This window comes from Branchiostoma lanceolatum, chromosome 4, assembly GCF_035083965.1.
Source record: "Branchiostoma lanceolatum isolate klBraLanc5 chromosome 4, klBraLanc5.hap2, whole genome shotgun sequence".
In the NCBI taxonomy this organism is placed as follows: domain Eukaryota; kingdom Metazoa; phylum Chordata; class Leptocardii; order Amphioxiformes; family Branchiostomatidae; genus Branchiostoma; species Branchiostoma lanceolatum.
In genome coordinates, this window is record NC_089725.1 from 26,525,388 (window position 1) to 26,547,566 (window position 22,179).

General features: G+C 46.4%; 2 protein-coding genes across 6 annotated transcripts in view; one reads left to right on the forward strand and one right to left on the reverse strand.

Annotated features, from left to right (window-relative positions):
• Positions 1 to 1,110: 1,110 nt before the first annotated feature.
• On the forward strand, positions 1,111 to 20,086 carry LOC136433725 (transforming growth factor beta-2 proprotein-like). Of its 2 annotated transcripts, XM_066426182.1 has the most exons (8): positions 1,111 to 1,235; positions 2,551 to 3,061; positions 8,520 to 8,638; positions 9,330 to 9,513; positions 12,682 to 12,795; positions 16,537 to 16,702; positions 17,266 to 17,419; positions 18,917 to 20,086. In XM_066426182.1, exons 2-8 carry the CDS (start codon positions 2,722 to 2,724, stop codon positions 19,082 to 19,084), a joined length of 1,245 nt encoding a protein of 414 aa, XP_066282279.1. In that variant the 5' UTR covers positions 1,111 to 1,235; positions 2,551 to 2,721; the 3' UTR covers positions 19,085 to 20,086. The 2 variants fall into 2 exon arrangements, with proteins under 2 accessions (XP_066282279.1, XP_066282280.1); XM_066426183.1 differs by lacking the exon at positions 1,111 to 1,235 and having other exon boundaries at positions 1,875 to 3,061; positions 17,266 to 17,413.
• The window catches only part of LOC136433724 (tubulin polyglutamylase TTLL5-like), a 40,003-nt gene continuing 37,426 nt past the window's right edge, over positions 19,603 to 22,179 (reverse strand). For all 4 annotated transcript variants that reach the window (XM_066426180.1, XM_066426177.1, XM_066426178.1 and 1 more), the window contains one exon: positions 19,603 to 21,480. In XM_066426180.1, the coding sequence (XP_066282277.1) occupies positions 21,449 to 21,480 (32 nt within the window). In that variant the 3' untranslated portion in view covers positions 19,603 to 21,448. The remainder of the gene's footprint in view (positions 21,481 to 22,179) is intronic.

Genomic DNA, 22,179 nt, shown 5'->3' on the forward strand with positions numbered 1-22,179 from the left:
AGTGAGCAGGTCGAACAGGAAACGTCGAACGGAAGTGACATCATTGTTTTCTTGACGTGCAGGGGGTCGGCACTAAACTTGGGTGACGGGCCTCCGCTCCATGGCCCAGATATGTCAGACAGGTGTAACTACAGGGGCCGTACGTTTTATATGATATGGGATAACTCACTTGACCCCATCTGGGTTTGTTGGTCCCATGCAAGACACTTAAACCCTCGGGATAACCTTAGACAATAAATTATTGTCAAATGGGGGCTACCGTTGGAAGATGATATTGGTGGGGGCAGGGGTAATAAAAGCTTGCCTTTTGGAATGGCTGTAGTCCACTGCATGTTCTATATCAGTTATGTTTCTCGGTGCAGAGAAAAATGAGGTAGATAGAGACAAAGGAAAAGAGCATAAAGTTCTGATGGTCATGTCATAAACCTAACATTTAATGTACGTATATGGTATATCCTGCGATCGCCGTATATTACAACAGGAAATGCCAGACCGACGCTTAAGAGAGCGTACACGGCGGTTTGTTGTTGTGGCTTGGGTTCACGGGTGACTAACAGACACCTGCCCCCAAACGACCTGAAGTTGTGCACGGTTGATAAGGTTGCCATCCCCCGTTCTGAGACCCTGATCCTTGCTAAAAGCTCTCCCCGTGCATGTTGTGATGATGGATGCTCTCCAGATCGCTCCATACCCGCAGAAATATGATCACCCCCGGAGCTATAACGAGCAGGGCGCATGTCGCTCATGTAACCTGGCAAAGCGTCAGCCAACAATTGTCCAATACACTACGAGAAAATCTGATTCTAGAGCGTAATCTTGTTTAGAAGTGGTGGCAAGAAAAGGGTTAGGTTTCCTCTTGTAAACACACCTCTAGTCTCATTGTCGACTCCTTTCTTACATTTGCCATTGAATACCAGGGCTTAGCACAAATTGAGTGGAAGTTATAACCTGTCATAGTTTAGAACAGGGCAATAATAGCAGCCTAATCTGCCTTTGTGCCAGTGACACTTGCCCCGAAATGTCAATGTCCTAAACATGGACTGAGAGTTAAAACCCTTTGTGTATGTATGGTCAAATGTCGTCACGGACAGATTACCAAAACAGTTTTCTCAGACATAAGTACAGAAGGTAACTGGCTACGGTAACCTACAGGGACGGCCGTGGGTCCCGCCGACGTTACCAGGTCCCGCGGAGACCAGTGGCGACTCGCCCGCTGATCCCCAGATGAACCTACGGTAAACCGGTAAATTAGCTTTTCACATGTCGAGAAAATTCTCGCCATCCATTAAGCGATGTTGTGTCTGCCACCTAGTTAAATTAGCTCAGAGTAAACGCCGCTGATTTTTGGCTGTTAAAAAAAGCGAGCAATTGTGTGTGGTCTGGCTTCCATTATATCGAGAAGAACTTTGCAGGTTAAAGGGCTTGAAGCCAATATTCGTAGGAAACCGTCTTCAAATAAATACACACGCCCTTTAACTACGCGGAAGTAGGCTAGCCTGCCTCAATATGACTATGTTCTGTCCGTCCAATGTAATCGGTGACAAGTATCCTGACTTTGTCAAAGTTCATCACGCACTCTTATCTAAAACACCTGGCTGCTGTGCGCTGTGTTCAAGAAGTACCAAGGGAAGGCATTTGACTAACGAGGTTTGTTTTATGAGTTCAAAACGTAGGATGGTGATATACGATCTGTTTCTGTCCCACGGCTTTCCCAGGCGTCTAGATATGTTTTGTTTGAAATTCCGTCAGCCTGCCCTTTTTGTCCTGCACAAAGTTCAGTTATTTTAGTGCTGGAGCAGGTCTGGTTACTGGAGGGGTCTAGTCTGGAGGAGGCGAACTGGATTCACAGTACGCGCAGCGCGGTCCACTGACTGTCAAGGCCATTATCGCTCGTCTTACAGACCAACCAAAACGCGCCAGAAAAGGGGGCGGTTCGAATGTTTAAGACTGGGCGTTCCCGACAGCCGGTGACTTTGAGGAAAGCTTTCTCACTTTCCCTGTTAGGAGGGACGTTTGATTTATTTTGCCTCTATTTTGTTTCCCCGGGGATCACACTGAGTAACGTGAAGTAAACATAAACATTCCAAATTAGTCTATATCCGCAGCGAAAAAAGAAAAAGGATGTTTCGTCACTTCAGTTCTATTCAGGTCTGTAAGTGGCTTTAATTCTCTCTCGGCGGCCAGGATTGGAGGACGAGCTTTGGAAGTTTTGGTCCTAACGTCATTATTTGTCAACAGACGGCGCTCGCCCCCGCAAATGCCCTAGTGTAGCCCGCGCCGTCGGAGTGGCCCACGTCGCTCGGCTCTACTCACGTTACACCCCCGACTTGTCTAGCTCGTACAGTGAGTAACGGCCCAGTCCACTTCCAGGAGATGGTTTATAAGTCGTGTCTTTGTCGGAGAGGAGCTAGTCTGGTCTAGGCACTTGTAGGATGCACTGTTGCAGGACCGCGGTGTGTTAGTAGGCAGCGCTCCCGTCAAGTGGTACTGGCTATAGTCTCTGCAGTGGTCTCTCAACACGACTAATACATAACATTCCCCCGTTTCTAGCGCTGACGACCGCGAGCAGATTGGGCGTTGGAGAGCCGGAGCTGCATTCTCTGTTTGTTGGCAGCTTTTCAAGACATCAGGACCTTCCTGCCTTCTTGTCGCAGCTCGACACGTGTCGAGAGGTTCGTCAGCGTACAGCGTGCTGTGTGTGGGGACACTGAGGCTTGCGAGATGCGCCCGCTGGCAGGGTACATGTTCTCGGGACTAGTTCTACTGAACGCCGTGGTTTCCTCGACGGCGAACTGCCGCCTGGACATAGGGGAGTACAAGAAGAGGAGAATACATGCCGTGAAGGGACAGATTCTTAGTAAACTGGGGATGAGCGAAACTCCCACAGACCCCGGCCCCGCGGTGACACCAGACGATATCATAGCCGTGTACAATCAGACCAGAGACTTGCTGGCGGAGCAGACTCGGGAGCGAGAGGCGCTATGTACAGACTGGGTCAAAGAGGAGTACTATGGCCGGACAGTAACAAGGTTCCCAGTGGTTCCAGATTGGCCGACTAAAGGTAAGCATGTTCTACTACCTTCTGTACAATGTCTGTGTTGTGTTTATGTCTGTTGCTTGACATGTGCAGATAGGATAAGGCTGCAAAAACGTATGTAATGGTGGGTATAGCTAGCGACCAGACCCTGAGTTTCGAGCAGGCTTCCATTACATCTGTAACCATTTCAATAGCGACGGGAAATACCGCGCAATCCTAAACCATTCCAGTCCGTGTTGCCGTCCGAATCAATCATGTCGGTGAGTTATCACGCCGTGTGTTTGATTCCTCAGATAAGGGAGATCTGGGGAAATCAGGATCGGAGATATAGCCTTCATGGCCGGGTCAGCGCCCCGCGGGTCGCCCTGCAGAATCACTTGTAAAGACGTCGACGCGTCTGTCTCCTCAAGGGCACGCGCGTCCCTCAGGCGTCAAGTTCAATGTCAAGTTGCATAACTCGAGTAGTTCCCACAGCCTTGTTTTCCTTACGACAAAATTACGTGAAGAATACAGAACAAAGTTCCTTATAGACTCTACACGACTCGTTAAGTGGCGAGTCTCCATTCCTGATTTATGAGTTTAAACGGTGCCGTGTGTGGAGCTACAGCTGTCGAAAAGACTATCCAACGTGTCTAGCCTGACTAAACAACTTCTCAAGCTGTAAACCATCAAGATAAGTGACGTCATGATGGAGCTGTGAACCCGGGCCCAAAAATCCACGGCGCTAGCCTGGCCGAATCCCTCGGCGCTGTATTAGTGTATATTAGACGGATTATTGTTACTTTAGTGAAAGAAAGTTTAGACCGGGCTGTCAGGGTTTGGATGACTGTTGTTCCGGCCGCAGAAGCAGCGACCAGCCACTTCAAGGCTGACCGGGAATGCCCACCGGAAAGGACAGATTTCTCAACCCGGCAAATCGATCGATGAAAACATCTGTAGTGGCAATCAAGCGCGGTGCAGACTCAGAAGTGCGGCGATGATTGTGAAGGGTTCTAGTCGGTCTAGTCGTCTCGTGTTTGACTGTGACGTCGTGAGAACGATCTACGCGATCCTGTCCTTGTCAGCTATATTGAATTGAAGCAATTTGAAGGCTTTTCTTTACAATAATCTAATATACGTTAAGTAGGCTTCAGACTAAACCAACTTTAGCCTGCCCGAGGCGAAACTGTTACTTTCAATGATGAGAACTGCTCCTTCTGACCCACGCCTGAGACGGGCCTTAACTTCTCCACGCGAAAGTCACCCCTGCGGAACGTTTATTTACCTTTCGGTATTAGGAGCTGTTTGAGAGCTGTTATCAGCGGCAGGTCCGAATGGGTTCACGCTGAGATGGACCCGCACCATTGGTGGCGGGGGAAGTCCATTATTTCCTTCGGTGGGTTTCAGATATAGCCTCCACCAGGCCTTCCGATGGGGGTACGGATCGTTAAAGTCGGCAAAAAAGGAATAATTGGCCAGAGTCCGCACGGTAGGGTTACCATCTCCCCCTCGAATGAAACCCATGGTGGCCAAACTATCCTGGCAAAAAATCTGGTAGAGACTAGATGACCCCTAGATTTCAAATGGTTTTCTAGGGAATGAGAAAGACCTCTAAATTATAACAGACCTCTACTGGCTCTAGATTTAATAGCCTGTGCGGTGTAATAGTTTTGACGCTTCAAAGAGATCTCCGCTTTGCTTTAGGCACCTGTGATATATAACACGTATGATGGTAAAGTTGTCTTCAATCTATCCACGGAAATCCCCCGCCCCTCAGGGGGGAAAACTGCTGCAGCACCGGTTTCAAGTTTATTCCTCGGGTTTGTTGTAATCTTCGGAGAATTGGGAAACGGAATAGACCAATTTTACGTAAGCTTCATTGAAAAAAAGATTGCAATATAACAGCTATCTGTCCGGATGTCTTGAGTCGATTGAGATGGACAGTAGCATATACCGACAAGTAGACGTCATTTAGCGGTTTAGAACTTTAGATATTAAAAGGTCACCTCCCGTTTCGGTCCTTCTGTTGTACAAGTCTACACCAATGTCTTCACACCACGAGGGTAAGAAAAACATTGAATGTCTACATGACTACGCCATCGCCTGGTGGAGGTTGAGGCTTGTTCTTTGAAGTCAATTAAGATGCCTCCCTTATCGGCGTCATCTGAAAGTCCGCGACAAAGGGCCTAAAGGTCAGTCGGATGCCCTACATAGGAGCGTGCTGACGTAAACAAGCAAGTTCAGACGCCCTTTTGTTCCTGTAAACCTGCGACAGACTTGTCCTGGTGTAAATATGTGTAGGAGCCTTTTCGTCATACGTGTACCTGAATCGCGTCCCCGCCACGTCGTCCTGAAGGCGCAACGTGCAGGGGCACATTGGTGGTCTAGAAACCGGCCTTGCTCGGCTTCAGTTTTCGCTCTTAGTCGCTAACGCTATGGACTAAAGCTGAACGTGGATAGTATCCAGGCTAACAGTTAGGCTTAATGGAAACAAACACAGAAGGTGATCATGAGCGGCCATGTTGTGCCCTTGCTGATACTGGACAGACCGTTCGTAGCCCTCAGGACAGGTTGTGCTATATCACATACCTATCCGCACCATACCGATAAACAGTGGTCGTTTTGATGAAGATGATGACGACTTTTATTTTTCTATAGCTCTAAAATGTCAAATCTCAATGATATTTCTCGCTTGGACAGTAGCTCAACACGACAAAGGTGCCTACCGTTCCCTTGATATATCAGACTACTTGAAGCTATCAATACCTACAAATGTATGTTACAAAAACAACAAACACGACATGACGCCAACCTGTTCTATCGCCGCTTCAGAGACACAGGTAGATGTCGTCAGAAGTCAGAGGGAAACAGGAAAAGTTTGATTCCCTTTCACAGTGCGGTATCGAGAACAAAAAGGCGGCGCTTGCCAAGCCAACCGCAAGTTTGGGGTAAAGTTTTGCCGCTGTTTATAATGTTGGAAAGAAACAAAAAGCTGGAAGTACTTAAAGAGACGCCATTCTTGATGAAACGGTAAACACAGACACTCGCTCGTGTCTCTACCCGTTAACGATGGAGATTTATAAATTCTCTTTATGGACCCACAGCAGATAGAGCTGTGTAGTGCTCTGAAAGGTTGTGACGAATAAGAAAACACGAGTGTCATGTTCCGGCATTCCGACTGACAGAGCCCAGCTGGGGACAACTGTATGTACTTGCACGGAGTTTACAAAACAGTTCGATCCCGACCCGTTCTGTCAGAAATCCGACTGAAACGTCCTAACGCGTCAACCGCACTGCAGTTGGCTCTTGAGATTCTAAGTACATTCTCAACGTTAATGGGATTGTACGGCGTGCCAGACACACTCGGGACCCGAAATGGCAACAGCTTTTGTCAGCCTCTCTGGAAGGCAGACTATGCGAACGAAACTTATATAGCCACAGACAGAGGTCGCTCAATTTATAGGCATGTGAAGAATTTTCAGAAGGCCACCAGGTTAACAGCTAAGAATTCCGCCCAAACATCAGGTGTCCCGCAGAGACGTCACCTGCGCGTGTGCCAGACGCACAAAAACGGGATCTGGTTTCAACTTCATCCGTGCTGATCAGTCTCGCTCTATCTGACTCCCTATCTGTAAGACATAGGCAGTCTATGACTTAAGATGTCCTTGTCAAAGATCGTTAAGTCTCCGGGAACTCTGCCCCTGGTCTCGCATTGAAACGTTGATGGGGGATCTGCGACTGGGTTAAAGGTTTAAAGCTGACGTACATGAATCTATATATATATGTATATATATCTCACTTCACCATCAATGCCTATCGGGTAGCTTTGGATATCTGGCTACGTAGTACTAGTAGAATGAAACTGATGAGATAAAAGTATAGTACGATTTTACAAATCATGAGTCAAAAGGCAAAAGCATTTTTTTATTTGTGAGTATAAATAATCTGTAGCCACTAGCCACCCCTCGGGTTTGGACCTGCACACTCACCAGATCAGAACTCCTGAGGCAGCAGCTGGCCGCTGGGGGGCGCTGTTCCGGGCACAGACGCGAGGGCCTGCCAAGATCCGCACCAACCACCTTCCGCACGACACGACCGCAGGTCTTCAGATGAGTCAAAATTTCCAATAATTATTTGGAAGGAAGGAAATAGGAGCGGATGAGGGGCCAAACGTTCGAAATGTCAAGTGAATCGACAAAAATTGGTACATCCTCGGGTCAGGAGTTGGCGTCCAAAATATCTGGTCTCTGTGTATTTTTGGACGTCTGTCTGATCGCCAAGTATAGACAAGTTTGGAACGTTTATCTGCAGCTGCCAGGTTGTCCGAACGGGAGACTTGCGGCAGATGTGCAGAGGCGGATATTTGGGTCAGGAGAGGAAACATGCTTCGCCCGACCTTTCAAAAAACCGTAGCATCAAAGAGAGCGTTCGTCTGAATCACGAACCCATCCAAAGGCACATCGTCCGCCCTCCGCAGGGGTGATGAAAAAGAACCCTCGCTCACTCACGGTCCTGATTTATTTCCGTGCGGCGCCTCAGGGGAGGATTGTCATCGTTTTAATCACGCTATCAGTTCATACCATAAATCACATGATTATTCAATCACATCCTCCCATGTCTGGCCTTATCTGGACAACAGGCCCTGGAGGTCATTGCCTCGGCCACATCCCACTTACTGTAACTGTTCCATTGGCGAGTATAGAACAGCCCAAGTATCGTAATCAACACTATTTCAGAATCACAGATGCATTGTAGTTGTCAAGTTTTCTCGTCAAAACAGAACTTCGTCGGGGGAGTGAGGCGACTATCTCGTGACGTCACATTTTTTTCTGACAGTGATGCTTTGACCTTGACAGATGACTTGTCCTTGGGGACGTCTTCTCTGTTTTTGTGTAACCATATTTACTGTTGTTGCATTCCTCAGTAGTCTAGACGACCCCTTTCTGCCACCGATTTTCCAGACAGGACAGAGTACACAGACAGATAGTCGTTATCAGACTGTGAGATGGACTTTGCTTTGCGTCAAATTGAAAGGAATGTTGAAAATTCCGTACGTTCGACAGTTGGTCGCCGACACGTCACGGGGAAAACGAGGCGTCTAGACAGATAGTGGACAATTTCTGCTACCTGGCCATGGGCTGGTCAGGAACAATGATAGCACTTGGGCTCTTCATTAAATCAATGACAAAGTGAAGAAATTACCACTAAACAACTGCCCCTATCTTATTTAACCTCTACCAGGCTCCACAGGTCGCTGGAAAGAGTAGAAGTACAAAGTACCAACTGAACTCCCTGGCCAGCTGACTCATTTGTCATGTTATCGGTCTATCTTGCCAATTTCTATTCTTTTCAGCGACCTGTGGAGCCTGGCAGAGGCTGCATCTCACTCGTTAAGCGCGAAAAAATTGAAGGCGGTTTCAGTTTTGCTAATTGTTCTTGTTGAAACAGAAAGCCGGAGACCGTATATTGTCTTATCCTTGCACTTTTTCCACTTTTGCTACAGGAGACACATACGCAAACTTCCGGCTGACGAAGCGCTTCTCACAGTTCTTCAAGTTTGACCTCCAATCGCTGTATCCGAATGTGTCTGACGTCACAGAGGCAAAGTTTAGAATTTATCAGGTAAGTCGCTTATCTCGAAAATCTTTGGAGTGATACTTGTCATCAACTTTTATCTATTATTTGTTTTGAATCTAAACGCACACACAAAGATACATACCGGTGCTGTACCCAAGCGATACACATATTTTGTCATTTCGTATGGGGGGGAGATTCAGGTGTCTACACGTAAAAGAACCCGAGGAGGTCTATATAAAACCTCCTTGAAGAACCCAACACACTTATCGAGAAGAGTAGGGGTGACCCAGTGTGCTGTAACTGAAAACACGAGCCGTAGCGAAGCCGCATTAAATTGCACTACAAGCCAGACGAAAAAGCAGCATGATTCACATCAGTAGCCTGGGTACCAATGAAGGATGGTAATACCATCCTCCGTTGTTACCCCTGGCTCAACTTCTTTTCGCTTGCTCACGCCACGTAGGGCTAGACTCCGTCATCAGCAAGCGAAAAGATTGAGCCAGCGGTAACAGCTGAGGATGGTACCCAGGCTATCACATCAGTTGATGCTGACGACTTCTTCACCTTTACACATGCAAGGCGGAACTAGTCTGGGTGTGGGCTCGAATAAAGCTCTAAACGGGAACTATGCGGCTACAACGTCCTTTCTGAGGATGTGGCGTGAGCTAGTGTGTACGGTTGACTTGAGGTTGTCCACTACTACTTGCCTGACGACTACTTCACCTCAATGTTATAGGTTGAAAACCCGACGGCGGACCTTCCCGAGCAGCGCATCGAGTTGCACCAGCTGCTGCCGCCCGTCAACGGCCAGGGCCGCCCCCGGCAGCGCTACCTGGCCAGCCAGGTGGAGAAGACGCGCCACAAGGGCTGGTTCAGCTTCGACATCACCAACACAGTCAAGGATTGGCTCATCAACAGAGGTACTCATTGGTTACTCTCCTCACTCCATCCAACGGTTACACTTCCCGCCATACCATCTGTTGTCCATCCATCCATCCCTCTATCCATCCATCCATTCATCCATCCATCCCTCCATCCATTCATCCATCCCTCCATCCGTCTATAAATCCCGCCATCTATACGTCCTTCCAACTTTCAGCTACATCCAGCTGTGAGAACTTTCCACATAGGTTTTCACTGGTTACCGGTACTCTCCAACTGTCACTCATTTCTTCATTACCATCCATCCACCATCCATTTATCTAGACATTACTCATCGATCCATCATTCGTCCATTCACTCTCTATCCATTCACTCTCTATCTATCTATTCGTCGATTCATTTTCAGCTGAATCCAGCTGTAAGAAGTTCACATAGACCCCTTTTTTCCTTGTCTCTTTGGCTTCCCCCACGCCAGTATAAATATTTGGGCATTCGCTAGGAGTTTACCTCTGGTTTCTCTGATGTTACTGAAAGGGGTCAGATAGAACACGGCACGACTGGGTAAGATATTTACAATGTGCTCTAACCTGTGTAGTGTTCGCTGAAATCTTCCACTAGACTTGTCTCGTTGTTGAGCCAAACGTTGTAATACAGAACAAAATACATGGCTGTATTCGCAATGGCCGATCGCGTGGAGCATAAACATGTTCATCGTGCCCTTTTACAACCCATGCCCCTCTCCTGACATTGTATTCCGTGCATTCAGTATATGCAGAAATGTTCGCGGTGGTTTTATGTTTGCGGTTTTCGCGGTAAGCTCTTCGCCGCGAACCTAAAACCACCGCGAACATTTTTGCCCTCCTACCCCCTTGTCTACAATTGTCTCAAACGCGAAGTTAAGACCAACGCGAACACTCCATTTTCTCCCTACCGCAAAATCAAAACCACGCGAAATTAAATGCAAGCAGAGTTGGGATGGGAAGATTTTGGCCTTCTTCTGACTTGCCCCGTTTTCTAACAGTCCGATAAAAGCGGGGCGAGTCAGGAAAAGGTGCCTACCTTCCCATCCAACCTCTGCTTGGAGAGTGCTAGTATATGTCTGGCCCATTGATCCAGTGCAGTCCCGCGTTCTGGTAACGTGTCTCAGCGTCAGTGCCCAACCATGACCTCGTGTAGATTTACGACAAGTGAGATAACTGCCATGGCTACAGGAAAACTCGCAGCAGATTAATCTTGGTCTTGTCACTGCTCACTGTCAAACCCGGTGTTGCTAAGAAGATATGTCAAAACACGACAGAGGACACGTCCAAACTGACGACACTTTCAGTAAATGTCGCTATGTCATGGCAAAACTGGATGTCTGCCAGACGTGAAGTGATGTTCGAAACAAACTGTTCTCTTTCGACACAAGTTAAAGTTGATGAAATTGATTTCGTGCATTTCTACCAACTTGATTTTGCCGACTTTTGAAGAACGTACCTGGCTTTTTGTGAGACCCTTTTCTCTGTTGTGATCATAGTGAGTTAGATATCTACATTTGGGTTACCGTTACCTGCGACAGTATGGTTCCATAAGTTACGACGGCGAAGTTATGTGCCATAAAATGCCGACAGTCGACGCTTGCGGCCATATAAAACACGGTCAGCTATTAAGTATATTTGTTGGCAAACTTGGTGGTTTGTGGTATTGCTTTGGTTATCAGACGGTAGATCCGGCGAACGCCACCGTTAACGCCATTGTCACCAGCGCCACGAGAGACTCAAAGTAGCGGTCTGAAGCGCTCACAAAGCCGGGAGGAAGGCGTGATGTCAGGGGCGTGGAGCCGAAGTATTCTCGCAATGTTTTTGAACTGTCCGTACAGGTGTAATCGCGTCAACACACGGCACCGTCCGGTGCGCTGGTATGTCGCTTCTGACGTACTTAAGATGACAGGGCGCTGTGAACGTAGGGTCATCACCTGGTCTTGTATTTTTCCTTCTCTCCCAAAGAACAACAAATGTCACGGTACGATTTGTTGTCGGCTACTACGGTGTTGAGTGGCATGTGTAAGGATGGGCTCCGTTACATAATGTTATCATTCCGAGGGAGTTCCAGGAATACCCCGACTTCCCTACTTGTTTTATTGTTTTACACAAAGAAGTGGTAAAAACAACTGAAAAGTTGCCACAACACGGGCAATGATTCGTGTAGAAGTTCTAAAAACACGTGCATATAACAACTATCCATACATACTGTTGCACAATGTAAGATGTACTAGAAAATGCCTCTTTGGTACAAAATCTAGCGAACGGCCGTTTTTCGTCCCTTTTCTGTTGCACTCTATTATCAATACCGGAAATGCCGAAAAGACCATTTTCATTCTTGACCTTGTTACGGCCGCCACCATACGAAATCAGAGATGCCAAGGTCTTTCCCGAAGGCCTGGTTTGTTCCCCTGGCGAATTGTCAATTGAACGCGACCCTGCGAGACACCATAGCAAGGCGTTCGTAGATCAACACGGCACTTAGATTACGCGTGATCTGGACTTACTTTGTGTCTCGTAAAGCAGCCAGTGTCAGAGATGTACAAAAAGTACATGCTACAACAACAACAAGTCAAACTGAATCGCGCTGCCGGAGATTTGATGTGAGCGATTAAAACGTTGAAAGTGACCGTTGGGAGGGTAGATGCGCCACGACTGTTACAGCGTACCACGTCATTAGAACAATGCAGAAATCTTCATTGACACAATAAAAGGCTTAAAGCACAGCCTCTTTCGTAAGGTCTACTACATCTATACACTTGTAGCCAGCACCGTTAAACAATTCTTCTGAAGGTCGTTGTCCCGAAGAATTGCATTTGATGTGAACTGTTGGTTGATGGGTGGTAATGTGTGCTTCTCAGCCAATGTATACATGTTCACATGTATCTGAAAACTATTATTTTTGTGACCTGTACTTGATTATATGTATTTTAGTTGTAATTTAGTCGTAAACGTCTCAATGTGCTTTGCGAAAGTTTGTATTGAACTTTGTATATTGATCAGTTACCAAGGCTACCCTTTGTACTGTAGCCTTCGTTGGGTAGCCCTGGCTGTACTTTTTTCTACAGCCAAATAAATAAATAAATCAAATCAAATCAACCCAGCGGGTATATACATATACAATAAAGGTCTTCATTCATTCATCCATTCATTGAGGGTCTTGTTCCCCCCTGCCCCCTGTAGGTAACAACAACCTGGGCCTGGAGCTGACGGTGCACTGCGCGGGGCAGACGTTTGACGCCATCGCGGGGGAGCCGACTTCAGACGCGCCGGAGGTGCTGGAGTGGTTGATAGCAGGTGAGTCTTAACTGTTAGGAAAAAAGCCCCAAATCATATACCTGGGGTTTTCAGAAATTCTGGTAATTTAGCTTCTAGAGCAGCACTTGGTAGATTTCCTCTAGACTTAGGTAACGTTTTTTCTGTACGTTTGATTCATTACTGGCTACGCTTGTTACAGATGGATTATGATAGATTGTCTATTTAGCTCTTTTCCAATTGAGCAAGTTTGTTGGAGTACCATGTGTCGTCGGGACTGTAATTTTGTTAGGCTGGACAGTTCGAATGTTGTTTTAGACGTTTAGCTGCAAGGAAATATTAAAGCTCCAAATCATACCTGTCACTTCAGCTCTTTTCCAATTGGGTAAGCCAAACAAAGCAGCGCGTTGGAGTTTGTCATATATGTCACTGAGACTGTAATTTGCTAAACTGGGCAGTTCTTAAGGTCGTTTTGACGTGTATTAACTGGTAAAGCAAGGAAATAAGCTGCAAATTATAGCTGTCACTTCAGCTTTTATCCAATTGAGTAGGCAAATCAAAAGGAGTGCGTTGGAGTATGCCATATGCATATCGTTGAGACTGTAACCAAGGGACTGTAACTTTGTTGGACTGGACAGTTATAGAGATTGTTTTTGACGTGTCTTCGCTGGTGCGTTCGTAACTGCAAGGAAGTAAGCTTCAAATTATACCTGTCAGTTTAGTCATTTTCCAGTTGAGCTAGCAAATCAAAGCAGTGCGTTGGAGTTTGGCGTTTGTCGTTGATACTGCAACTTTGCTGAACTGGACAGTTGTGTTTGGAGTACAGATGTTTCCTGTCGACTCCATTTGTACTGATACCGTATCTTAAAACAGGCGGAGCGCGAAACAATATCAACTCACAGGAAGCCGTGATGAAAGTCGTGTTATTAGTCTATATGTTTCATCTGAGGTAAGCAGACGACATATCCGTCTGAAGCACCCACTTATCCGTTTGGTAATACCGAATATCCCTTCAATTGGTCCCAAACACGATATGGGCACGGAACAAAAGGCTCGGGGATAGCGTACAGTGTTTGAAGATATCCGACTCGACTACAATAGGATGTACGTAAGTTACAAGTGTCATAACACACACGTCCTTCCGGCCAGCCGACCATGCCCGCAGTCATTTCGTCCCCTATCACTAACCGCCAAATAACAGACCGTCACACGAAGGACGGCAGGCGGAACATAGAAGCGTAAGCCCAAAGAAAGATAGCTTCCCCCCAAGTATTTCCGATAAACCAACGACAAAACCGGCCTTTTGAAAGTCTGCCGTGATTGAATATCAAAGAAACCACATCAGCGAATGAGTGTAAGACGAGAAACCTGTGCCTTCCGGTGGCTTAGGATGTGAAGAGAGCCGTGCCCGTGTTGGCATATGGGTTACTTATGTTCCAGTTTTTCCACGTTATTGAAATAAAGATCTCATTGGTTCTTATATGAATAGTAAGTCTTTAGTGACAGACACAACAACATGCAGATAACTTAAACTAGCCCTAGTCTGTATAACGCAAACTCCAGCTGTCCGGGGTTTCTCTCCCCTCCCCTTGGGCGGCTATGCGGTTACAGGGCGGCAAGCCGTTACAGGAGCTTGATTGAGTTTAGGCTAAACTAGCCCTAGTGGTCTATTTAACCCCCAAGCAGATGTCGGGGTACAGGACTGTCACAAAAGCCGGTCGGTCAAAAAAACGTTACAATTTTCCACCCCACATCTGCTTGGAGATTAGCCCTTTCCCCTACGTAACGATTGTCTCCAAGAACCCTAACACGAGTAGCTTGTTTCTGCTAACCTGTAAACCTCACACAAGACGGTAAAGTTGTGCAGGTCTTTCTAGTTAATTGGCTGTGAAGATAACACTGCATCCTCAGGGCATGATACAGAGAACGTCTTGTCTGTCTTCCGTCATTACCAACAATGGTGGATGAGGTGAATTGTCTCAAGTTTTACGATGAGCTTAGAAAGTTAATCATTTTGATTCATGCGTTGCGTTTATGAGGGCATAGCTGCAGTAGTTTCCCTTCGCATGGCATCTTTTGCACTTTTCCTGAGTGAGACAATGGCAGATGCCATGGAAACGCGAAAAAAGTTTGTGAATAAGAATCTGACGACACAGAGAAACTACGTGAAAACGGGGGAACGTCGTCGCGAGAAATGTTATTAAGAATAGCGATCCGTCTTAGAATATACCAGCCCGAACTGGCCGAATTCGTTCCGCTTGTAATGCCCTGTGTTAAGTATCTGTAAATTGGATAAGTGAATGTGACGATCCGATTCCTTAGAAATGAGATCACTTTATAGAGACGGGGTCTGTCTTCGCTGCTATCAGAGGTGCGCAGACGCAGACCGGGGAATAAAACCGTCCGTTATCAGCTGCCCGGCGTAGCACGGTCATTAACCAAGTATGCAACGAGCGTGAAATGTGACCAATTTTGGGGACGTTCTAGAGGGAGGGTAGAGCAGGTGGTGGCGGGGTCCAGAATGTCCGCTCCCCTCCGTCAGGGAAATAGCTGTTTTCTCCCGTGTGCTATCGGCTGCAGGCGTCGGTTGCTGAGGCATGTCTGGCGGGGAGTTCTAGCAAGTAGTTAATCAAAGTCGTAATGCTTTCTGGCCGGTCGGACTTCTCTGACAGCATGGACAGTCTCTGCTGTAACTTGGAGCGAAGGACTGGCAGAAAACGTTTCGATCTTCCACCCAACATCTGCTTGGAGATTAGTGAACTGTAGTCTGTATAACGCAAACTCCAGCTGTCCGGGGGTTTACAGGGCGGCGAGCGGTCACAGGAGGCTTGATTGAATTCAGGCTAAGTGAACTGATGGCCGAAATGGTCGCGCTTGATAACGTCTATATTCTCTAGTGTTACAAAGTTTTGCTTTAATCATTTTCAATCAAGTTTTAACCGTAGAGCGACAGATCTGGCCCGGTAAATCTATACTAACCACTGGTGCACCGGAGCTTCCACCTGCCCGGCATACCGTCTCGCCCACTCACACAAACAAGTGTCTATATATGATTGACTGGGGCAGCCCGTGGGGACCGCATTTCCAACATCGCTCACTTTCACTCGTCGCCGCACCTCACTTAGGTCAAGTCAATCGCTCACCCACTCACACTCCGGGGATTCTACAATTAACCCGCCTTTAATTAATCCTTTGTGTTAGAAATACCAGCGGGGCCGCGGGAGAGGGAGGTAGGAAACAGGGGTTGAAGGTTAACCCTGGTAGGTGTGTGAGAACTATGTGAACTTGGCCCCACCCCGCGGGCAGACGGTTGGAGGTTAGGGCACAGGAGCGGGGAGTCCCGGAGACGCCTGGGTCTGGGCCCGTCACGGATGTGGTAGGATAGATACTGCTCTACAGTAGAGTCTCTACCCTGCCGCACCCGAACTAGTACCAAAGAGTACCTCGTTCCACCAAAATTTCATCTCCGGTCGTTTTTTGCCATCATGACCACAACGCATCTTAATTTTACCGCCAGTTCCTCTGATTGCGGTTGAATGATGGAAAAGTCATCCTGCAAAGGCCATGGCGTCCTGCGCAGACTGATAGTGTGTTTTTTTTTCGTTGGGGGGGGGGGGGGGGGGGCGCAAGCCAGTTTGGCCAGATCATAAGAACACCGGAGCGACCAGAGCACAGCACAAATCAGCCAACTTAAAAGCCACAGAAAACCGCCAGCCTCTCAGAAGGATGGAGGAGGATAATTCTGCATCAGTACAAAACTAACCTTACACCCCCCTCCCCCAGGAACGCCCCAGGCCGAGGCGGTGGATGACGGCCGGGGGGACACGGCGCAGGTGGACAGCCCGCAGAACAAGGAGCCGCACCTGCTGGTCTTCACCAAGCGGCCGCCGCCAGACACACACAGCAGGAGAAAAAGGAGCTCGAGTCTGGACAGCGCCTACTGCTTCAAGTAAGGAAAACTCACTTCTTGTATTCGTCTCTCGTGATCGACGTCATAGTGCCTATTGACCATCATGTGTATCTATTATGCCCCTTTCTACTGGGTTGATATATACCATTGAGTGACCAAAATTGAATTTGTCTGAATATAATCCATGATGTGAAAGTAGCATTTCAAAGACAAAAACTATATCTCCATCCATCATGAAGATAACAAAACACACAAACTTTCAAGTACACGTCAACGAAATTTGTTTGTCAATGAACTACGTAAGGGCATTTTTGGTTGCTCAATGGTTGCCGCCTCAGACGTGGAAAGGCAGAATTTCGTTAAAAAATCCTGATGTTGCATTGTCTGGTTGTATGTAGCCTCCACCAGGCTCTTACGGGAGTATGGATCGTAGAATTCGGCAAGAAAAGGAATAATTGGCCAGTAGAGACAATCCACAGTAAGGTTAAAAAAAGCCTGCAAATATTACCCCATGGTAGCAAAACCCTCCTGGCAAATATTCTCCCTATAGCTGGTGTGGTTTGTCTGGTAGAGACTAGATCGTATGCTCGTTCGTCCCCCAGGAAACCCAAGGAGACGAACTGCTGTCTGAGGGAGCTGTACATCGACTTTCAGCGGGACCTGGGCTGGAAGTGGATCCACGCGCCAAAAGGCTACAACGCCAACTTCTGCGCCGGTAGCTGCCCTTACCTGTGGAGCACAGATTCACAGGTAACAGTAAGTAACCGTTTCATGTCACATTCCCTACTTAACAATATTAACGACACCACGTGTCTGTAACAACGTCCAGGCTGGTCTACTGCCGACCCTAGGCCCCCATTCCACTAGACGGCGATCGCGCTGCGACCTAAATTGGATTTGTGTTGTCCGTAACTTCGTAATAGACGAATTTGAACGACACAAACTGATGTTGTCATAGGGGGGGTTTTACTCACAAACTTTGTTCGAACGTGCATGCGCGATGACATAGCAGTTTGTGAGTCCCCCTATGACAATATCAGTTTGTGTCGTTCAAATTCGTCTGTTGGCATATCATGCAAGGTGTAAAAGCATGAACACACACGAAGTCAAAAGGTAAAAAGATTCGTTTTTATCTGTAAAAATTCATTGAGCGCTCTCACGGTCAAATTTAGGTCGCAGCGAGGTCGCCGCCCTAGTGAATGGGGGTATTACTAAGTACGTGTGTCCGGTGTTGTGACTAAAGGTTCCCAAACGTCTGAAGAAAATCCGAAAATAACCATTGACATCGCCAACCATGGCGCCACCAACCCTAACGTTACCCCGTAACGAAAGTTGTGCGCGTCTTTCCCCGTGGTCCGTCTACCGTCGTCCCTGTCATATTTAAGACAAGACAAGACACACTCACTTAAATCTCTAGTTAACGATCGACGGCTTTCTGCCAGACAGAATTTTCAACGTTTAAAGCGTGAACATCTAGATGTTTATAACTAAGAAAGTCTTTATTTGCAAACACATGTCACAATGCTAGTTGTAAAGGTACAGACAGACACGATGACGTCAAAAGGTATAACGTCTATTGATCAAGGATACTGTGATGATTTATGCTGTTCTCTTCTACGACTACAGTTCACATTGAAAAACTGCTGATATTTTTGGTTTGAAAATTTGTTCACAAATATCGTCTTATTTAGATGCACATACAAAGGTTAATCTCCAGGCAGATGTAAGGATCCGGATCAGTGTTTAACGCGTGCTTTTGCAACATTCAGTATATCATTGTATATTGTGCGCCTTTTTAAATCCTACTAGAAAGACGTACCAGATGGTACAAAACACGCTTAAAGTTAGACACGGATCCGGAGCCTTACCTCTGCTTGGAGATTAACCAGGGTACTAGTACTGTAAAAGAGGAAATATTCGCGGGGATTTGATTTCGCGGTAGGGACGAAAAGGTTCTTCGCGGTTGAAACAAGGGGGTACCCCCCGTTGGAAAACAGAAATGTTCGCGGTGGTTTCAAGTTCACGGTGAAGAATTCCCACAGACATAAAACCACCCCGAACATTTCTCCTCTTACAATAACTTATCAAACTTCCTCCTCTCCCAGCACTCCACCATTATCGGACTGTACAGCACATTGGAAACATTCTGTTGTTTACAAATATCCTATACATAAAAACATACATGGGTGGGTGTGACAGATGCATCAAAGTAGTGTTCCTAACAGGATAACTTATCACACTTCCTCCCCTCAGCACTCCACCATTATCGGGCTGTACAAGCAGCTGAACCCGCACGCCTCCGCCTCGCCCTGCTGCGTGCCCGCCGAGCTGGAGCCGCTCACCATCCTGTACTACCAGGGCAGGAAGCCCAGAATCGAGCAGCTCTCCAGCATGGTCGTCACCTCGTGCAAGTGCAGCTAGATTTCAACACCAGGGGTGCGCTTATCAACGTCCAGACAAGGAGTGGGGGTCAGAGGGGTGGAAAGTGGCCAAAAAAACATCTGATCATGCCAGCCAACCAGGAATGTTTAACAGTTGTCCTGTGATAAATTCACAGTGACAATCAGAACTTTTGGAAAACAAAACACTGATCTACCCCGTTGTAAAATTGTGTAGGCGAAGTATTGACAAGACAAAGCAACTCCCTGCCATAGGTGTTATGCGGTAAACTTGACCCCCCTCCCAAGGTCATTGATAAGTGTATCCTATTGGCCTGTGACATATCATCACTGTCAATTGACTGACACGTAAAAATCATGAGGTCATATCACCACCACACACGAAGGTGCCTCACAAAACCAACGCTTCCTAGGTGCATAGCAAACTGGGTTAAGTAAGGAGAATAAAGTATACATAAACAATTAGAACAAAGAACAGTACTTATGTCTCAACTAGTAACTTTCCATACAATATATAGACAAAGCAACACTTTAAAGGTATTTCTTTGCTGCTCTGTATTTATTAAAGGTCTCCCAGGATGAGCACAACTCCCAGATGCTTGCATAGCTGCACTCCAACAAAGGAAAAGGATTGTATATACAGCCGTGTCTTTGTCAAAACTATTTCCAACAAGACTATTGTACATCTCGCTTGTACAAAAAAACTTTTTTCTTGATTTTGTAAACCCTAAATAGTATGTACATATCAAATTCTATTATGATTTAAAAGAAAATTGATAAAAATCATTGCAGCAATTTGGGTAATTAAAACCAAATTCACCCACACTTCATGTAATGTGAAAGACAAAAACAAGCTACAAGAAGCACCCCTTAAATGTAGATACTACATGTAGTAGTTGGTTCCAAGTGACTTTGTATCAAAAGCTACTCCCTGTACATTATAGTATACATAGATTACATACGTACATTGATCCATTTTTGGAACTTTTTGAATAAAACCATGTAAGCTGATATACAACTGTAAGAGTCTGTTTTCTACATTCTTTGGTGTGATGACACAGAATGGACGGGCTGGCACACATACATTTGTACAGCAGTACGACAACATATCAGCCTAAAAGGCTTGAACTAGACACATAACAGCATCTTGTCATGAATGGTATTTATAATAAGGATGTTGCACTCACAGATTCATTACTAAGAGAGGAGTGTTGAACATCTTGAGGTAAAGAATTTGTCATTCATCTTTTTCAGCCTTTTTTCTGTCCTTCAAATTGAGTCTGAACACTCAATTTAATGTAGATTACCATCAAATGTAGACTACCTATTTCACACTTTAAAACAATAGAGACTATACACTAAAAATGCCAACAGATCTTGTTTCAGGCTTGTGGTAGACCATTTGTGGCAAACTTTCTTGGAATACATCATTTTGATAAGCAGGCTGAATGCTAACCACACTGCCGATAACACCCTGAACTGGCATTTCCTTTGCAAGCAGAATCGCTTAATCTCCAAACAGATGTAGGGAACGACTTAGTGTTTTAGAGGCTTTTTATACTTCTTTCTTGTGGTCCCAGTTTTTCTCTCTTCCCTTTCCCATGCCATATATCTCCTTGGAGATTAGTATTGCTTTCTGTGGTGCAAATATGCTTCAAACTATGCATAGAAGAGTGTGTGTTCACTACCAATAAGTTATTGTGCATATACTAGCAACAGCTAAGTCCTTTGCAAGGCACAGAAAGGTCTAAGACCTGCTATATTGTCAGCACTTTGCCCTTATCAATTCCTTTTTGTCTGGTCGCAAGTAGAATAAAAGATAGAGAATTTGATACTGGACAGAAAGGTACTACGTTTGAGACGACTTCAAAGTGAGGTCTTAGTCTTGCTTGGTGTATGCTGGACAGCTTCTTCCTTCCAGTGTCTTTGTTCTGTACGCTACACCAAGAGACGACAGAAGTCTTCAGACCTGGGCGTCAAGAGGCTAAGTTTCCTTGACTGTAGAGTGTTGGGAACTGAAGTAGTTGTGCCTAACAAAGGCAGGCCAGCTAGGGGCAACCTCCACGTGTTGAGCTGGTGAAAAGTGCTTGACAGTCCTGTGTTCAGTGTCTTAGTTCTCAAACCTGACCGTCAAGAGGCTAAGTTTCCTTGACTGTAGAGTGTTGGGAACTGAAGTAGTTGTGCCTAACAAAGGCAGGCCAGCTAGGGGCAACCTCCACGTGTTGAGCTGGAGAAAAGTGCTCGGCAGTCCTGTGTTCAGTGTCTTAGTCCTACGACATGAGCGTATATAGGCTAAGTTTCCTTGACTGTAGTGTTGGGAACTGAAGTAGTTAGGGCCAGCTAGGGGCAACCTTCACGTGTTGAAAAGTGCTCGGCAGTCCTGTGTTCAGTGTCTTGTCACGGTAGGCTGGAAGCTTCCTGGGAACAAGAAAAAGAGCAGGTGAAACTCAGCTGGCACAAGGTCTCTCGGCAAGCAAAATCACAAAGGCACCACTGTGCCTCTATAACAGCTTGGACATGGAATGAAGTTAGCCTGGCCATTCTGGTCATGACACTAGCTAAGAAACTAACCACAGACACACTTTTCCTTCTGCTGGTGATACTCCAGGTTTACAACAATGTACCAGGATATCAAACCTTTTGATCAATGAAATAAAAAGAAAGATCATGGAATATCATCACACACCCATTTTTGAATCTTTAGAATGTTGTACATGTAGGTCTGATGGACACACCCATGCACCATGGACCACTCCAGGGCAAAATAAACATGCTTAAGCTTTTGAGACGTTCATGGGATGGCTCTGACTGTGTACCAGTTAGGTGGGTCCATCAGGTCAGGGTCTCACAGCTGGGTACCTGTTCCTGCTGTCCTCAGGCAGATTACTATAGGCATCGTAGGGCGTCCCAGGCATTCACCTACAGCAGGGCTGTCCCCAGGTTTATATTTAATTTTCGTCCCACTCATTGTTTGGGGACCCATGTTGTTAATTTCCATGGTAAAATTTGTAATTTCAAGCATACGAAAATACATTTTCTGGGTGCAATTTTTTCCTCCCCCAACCATCAACTTTCTGTCCTGGGATGGAGGGACGGGTCCTGGAGACAGCCCTGATC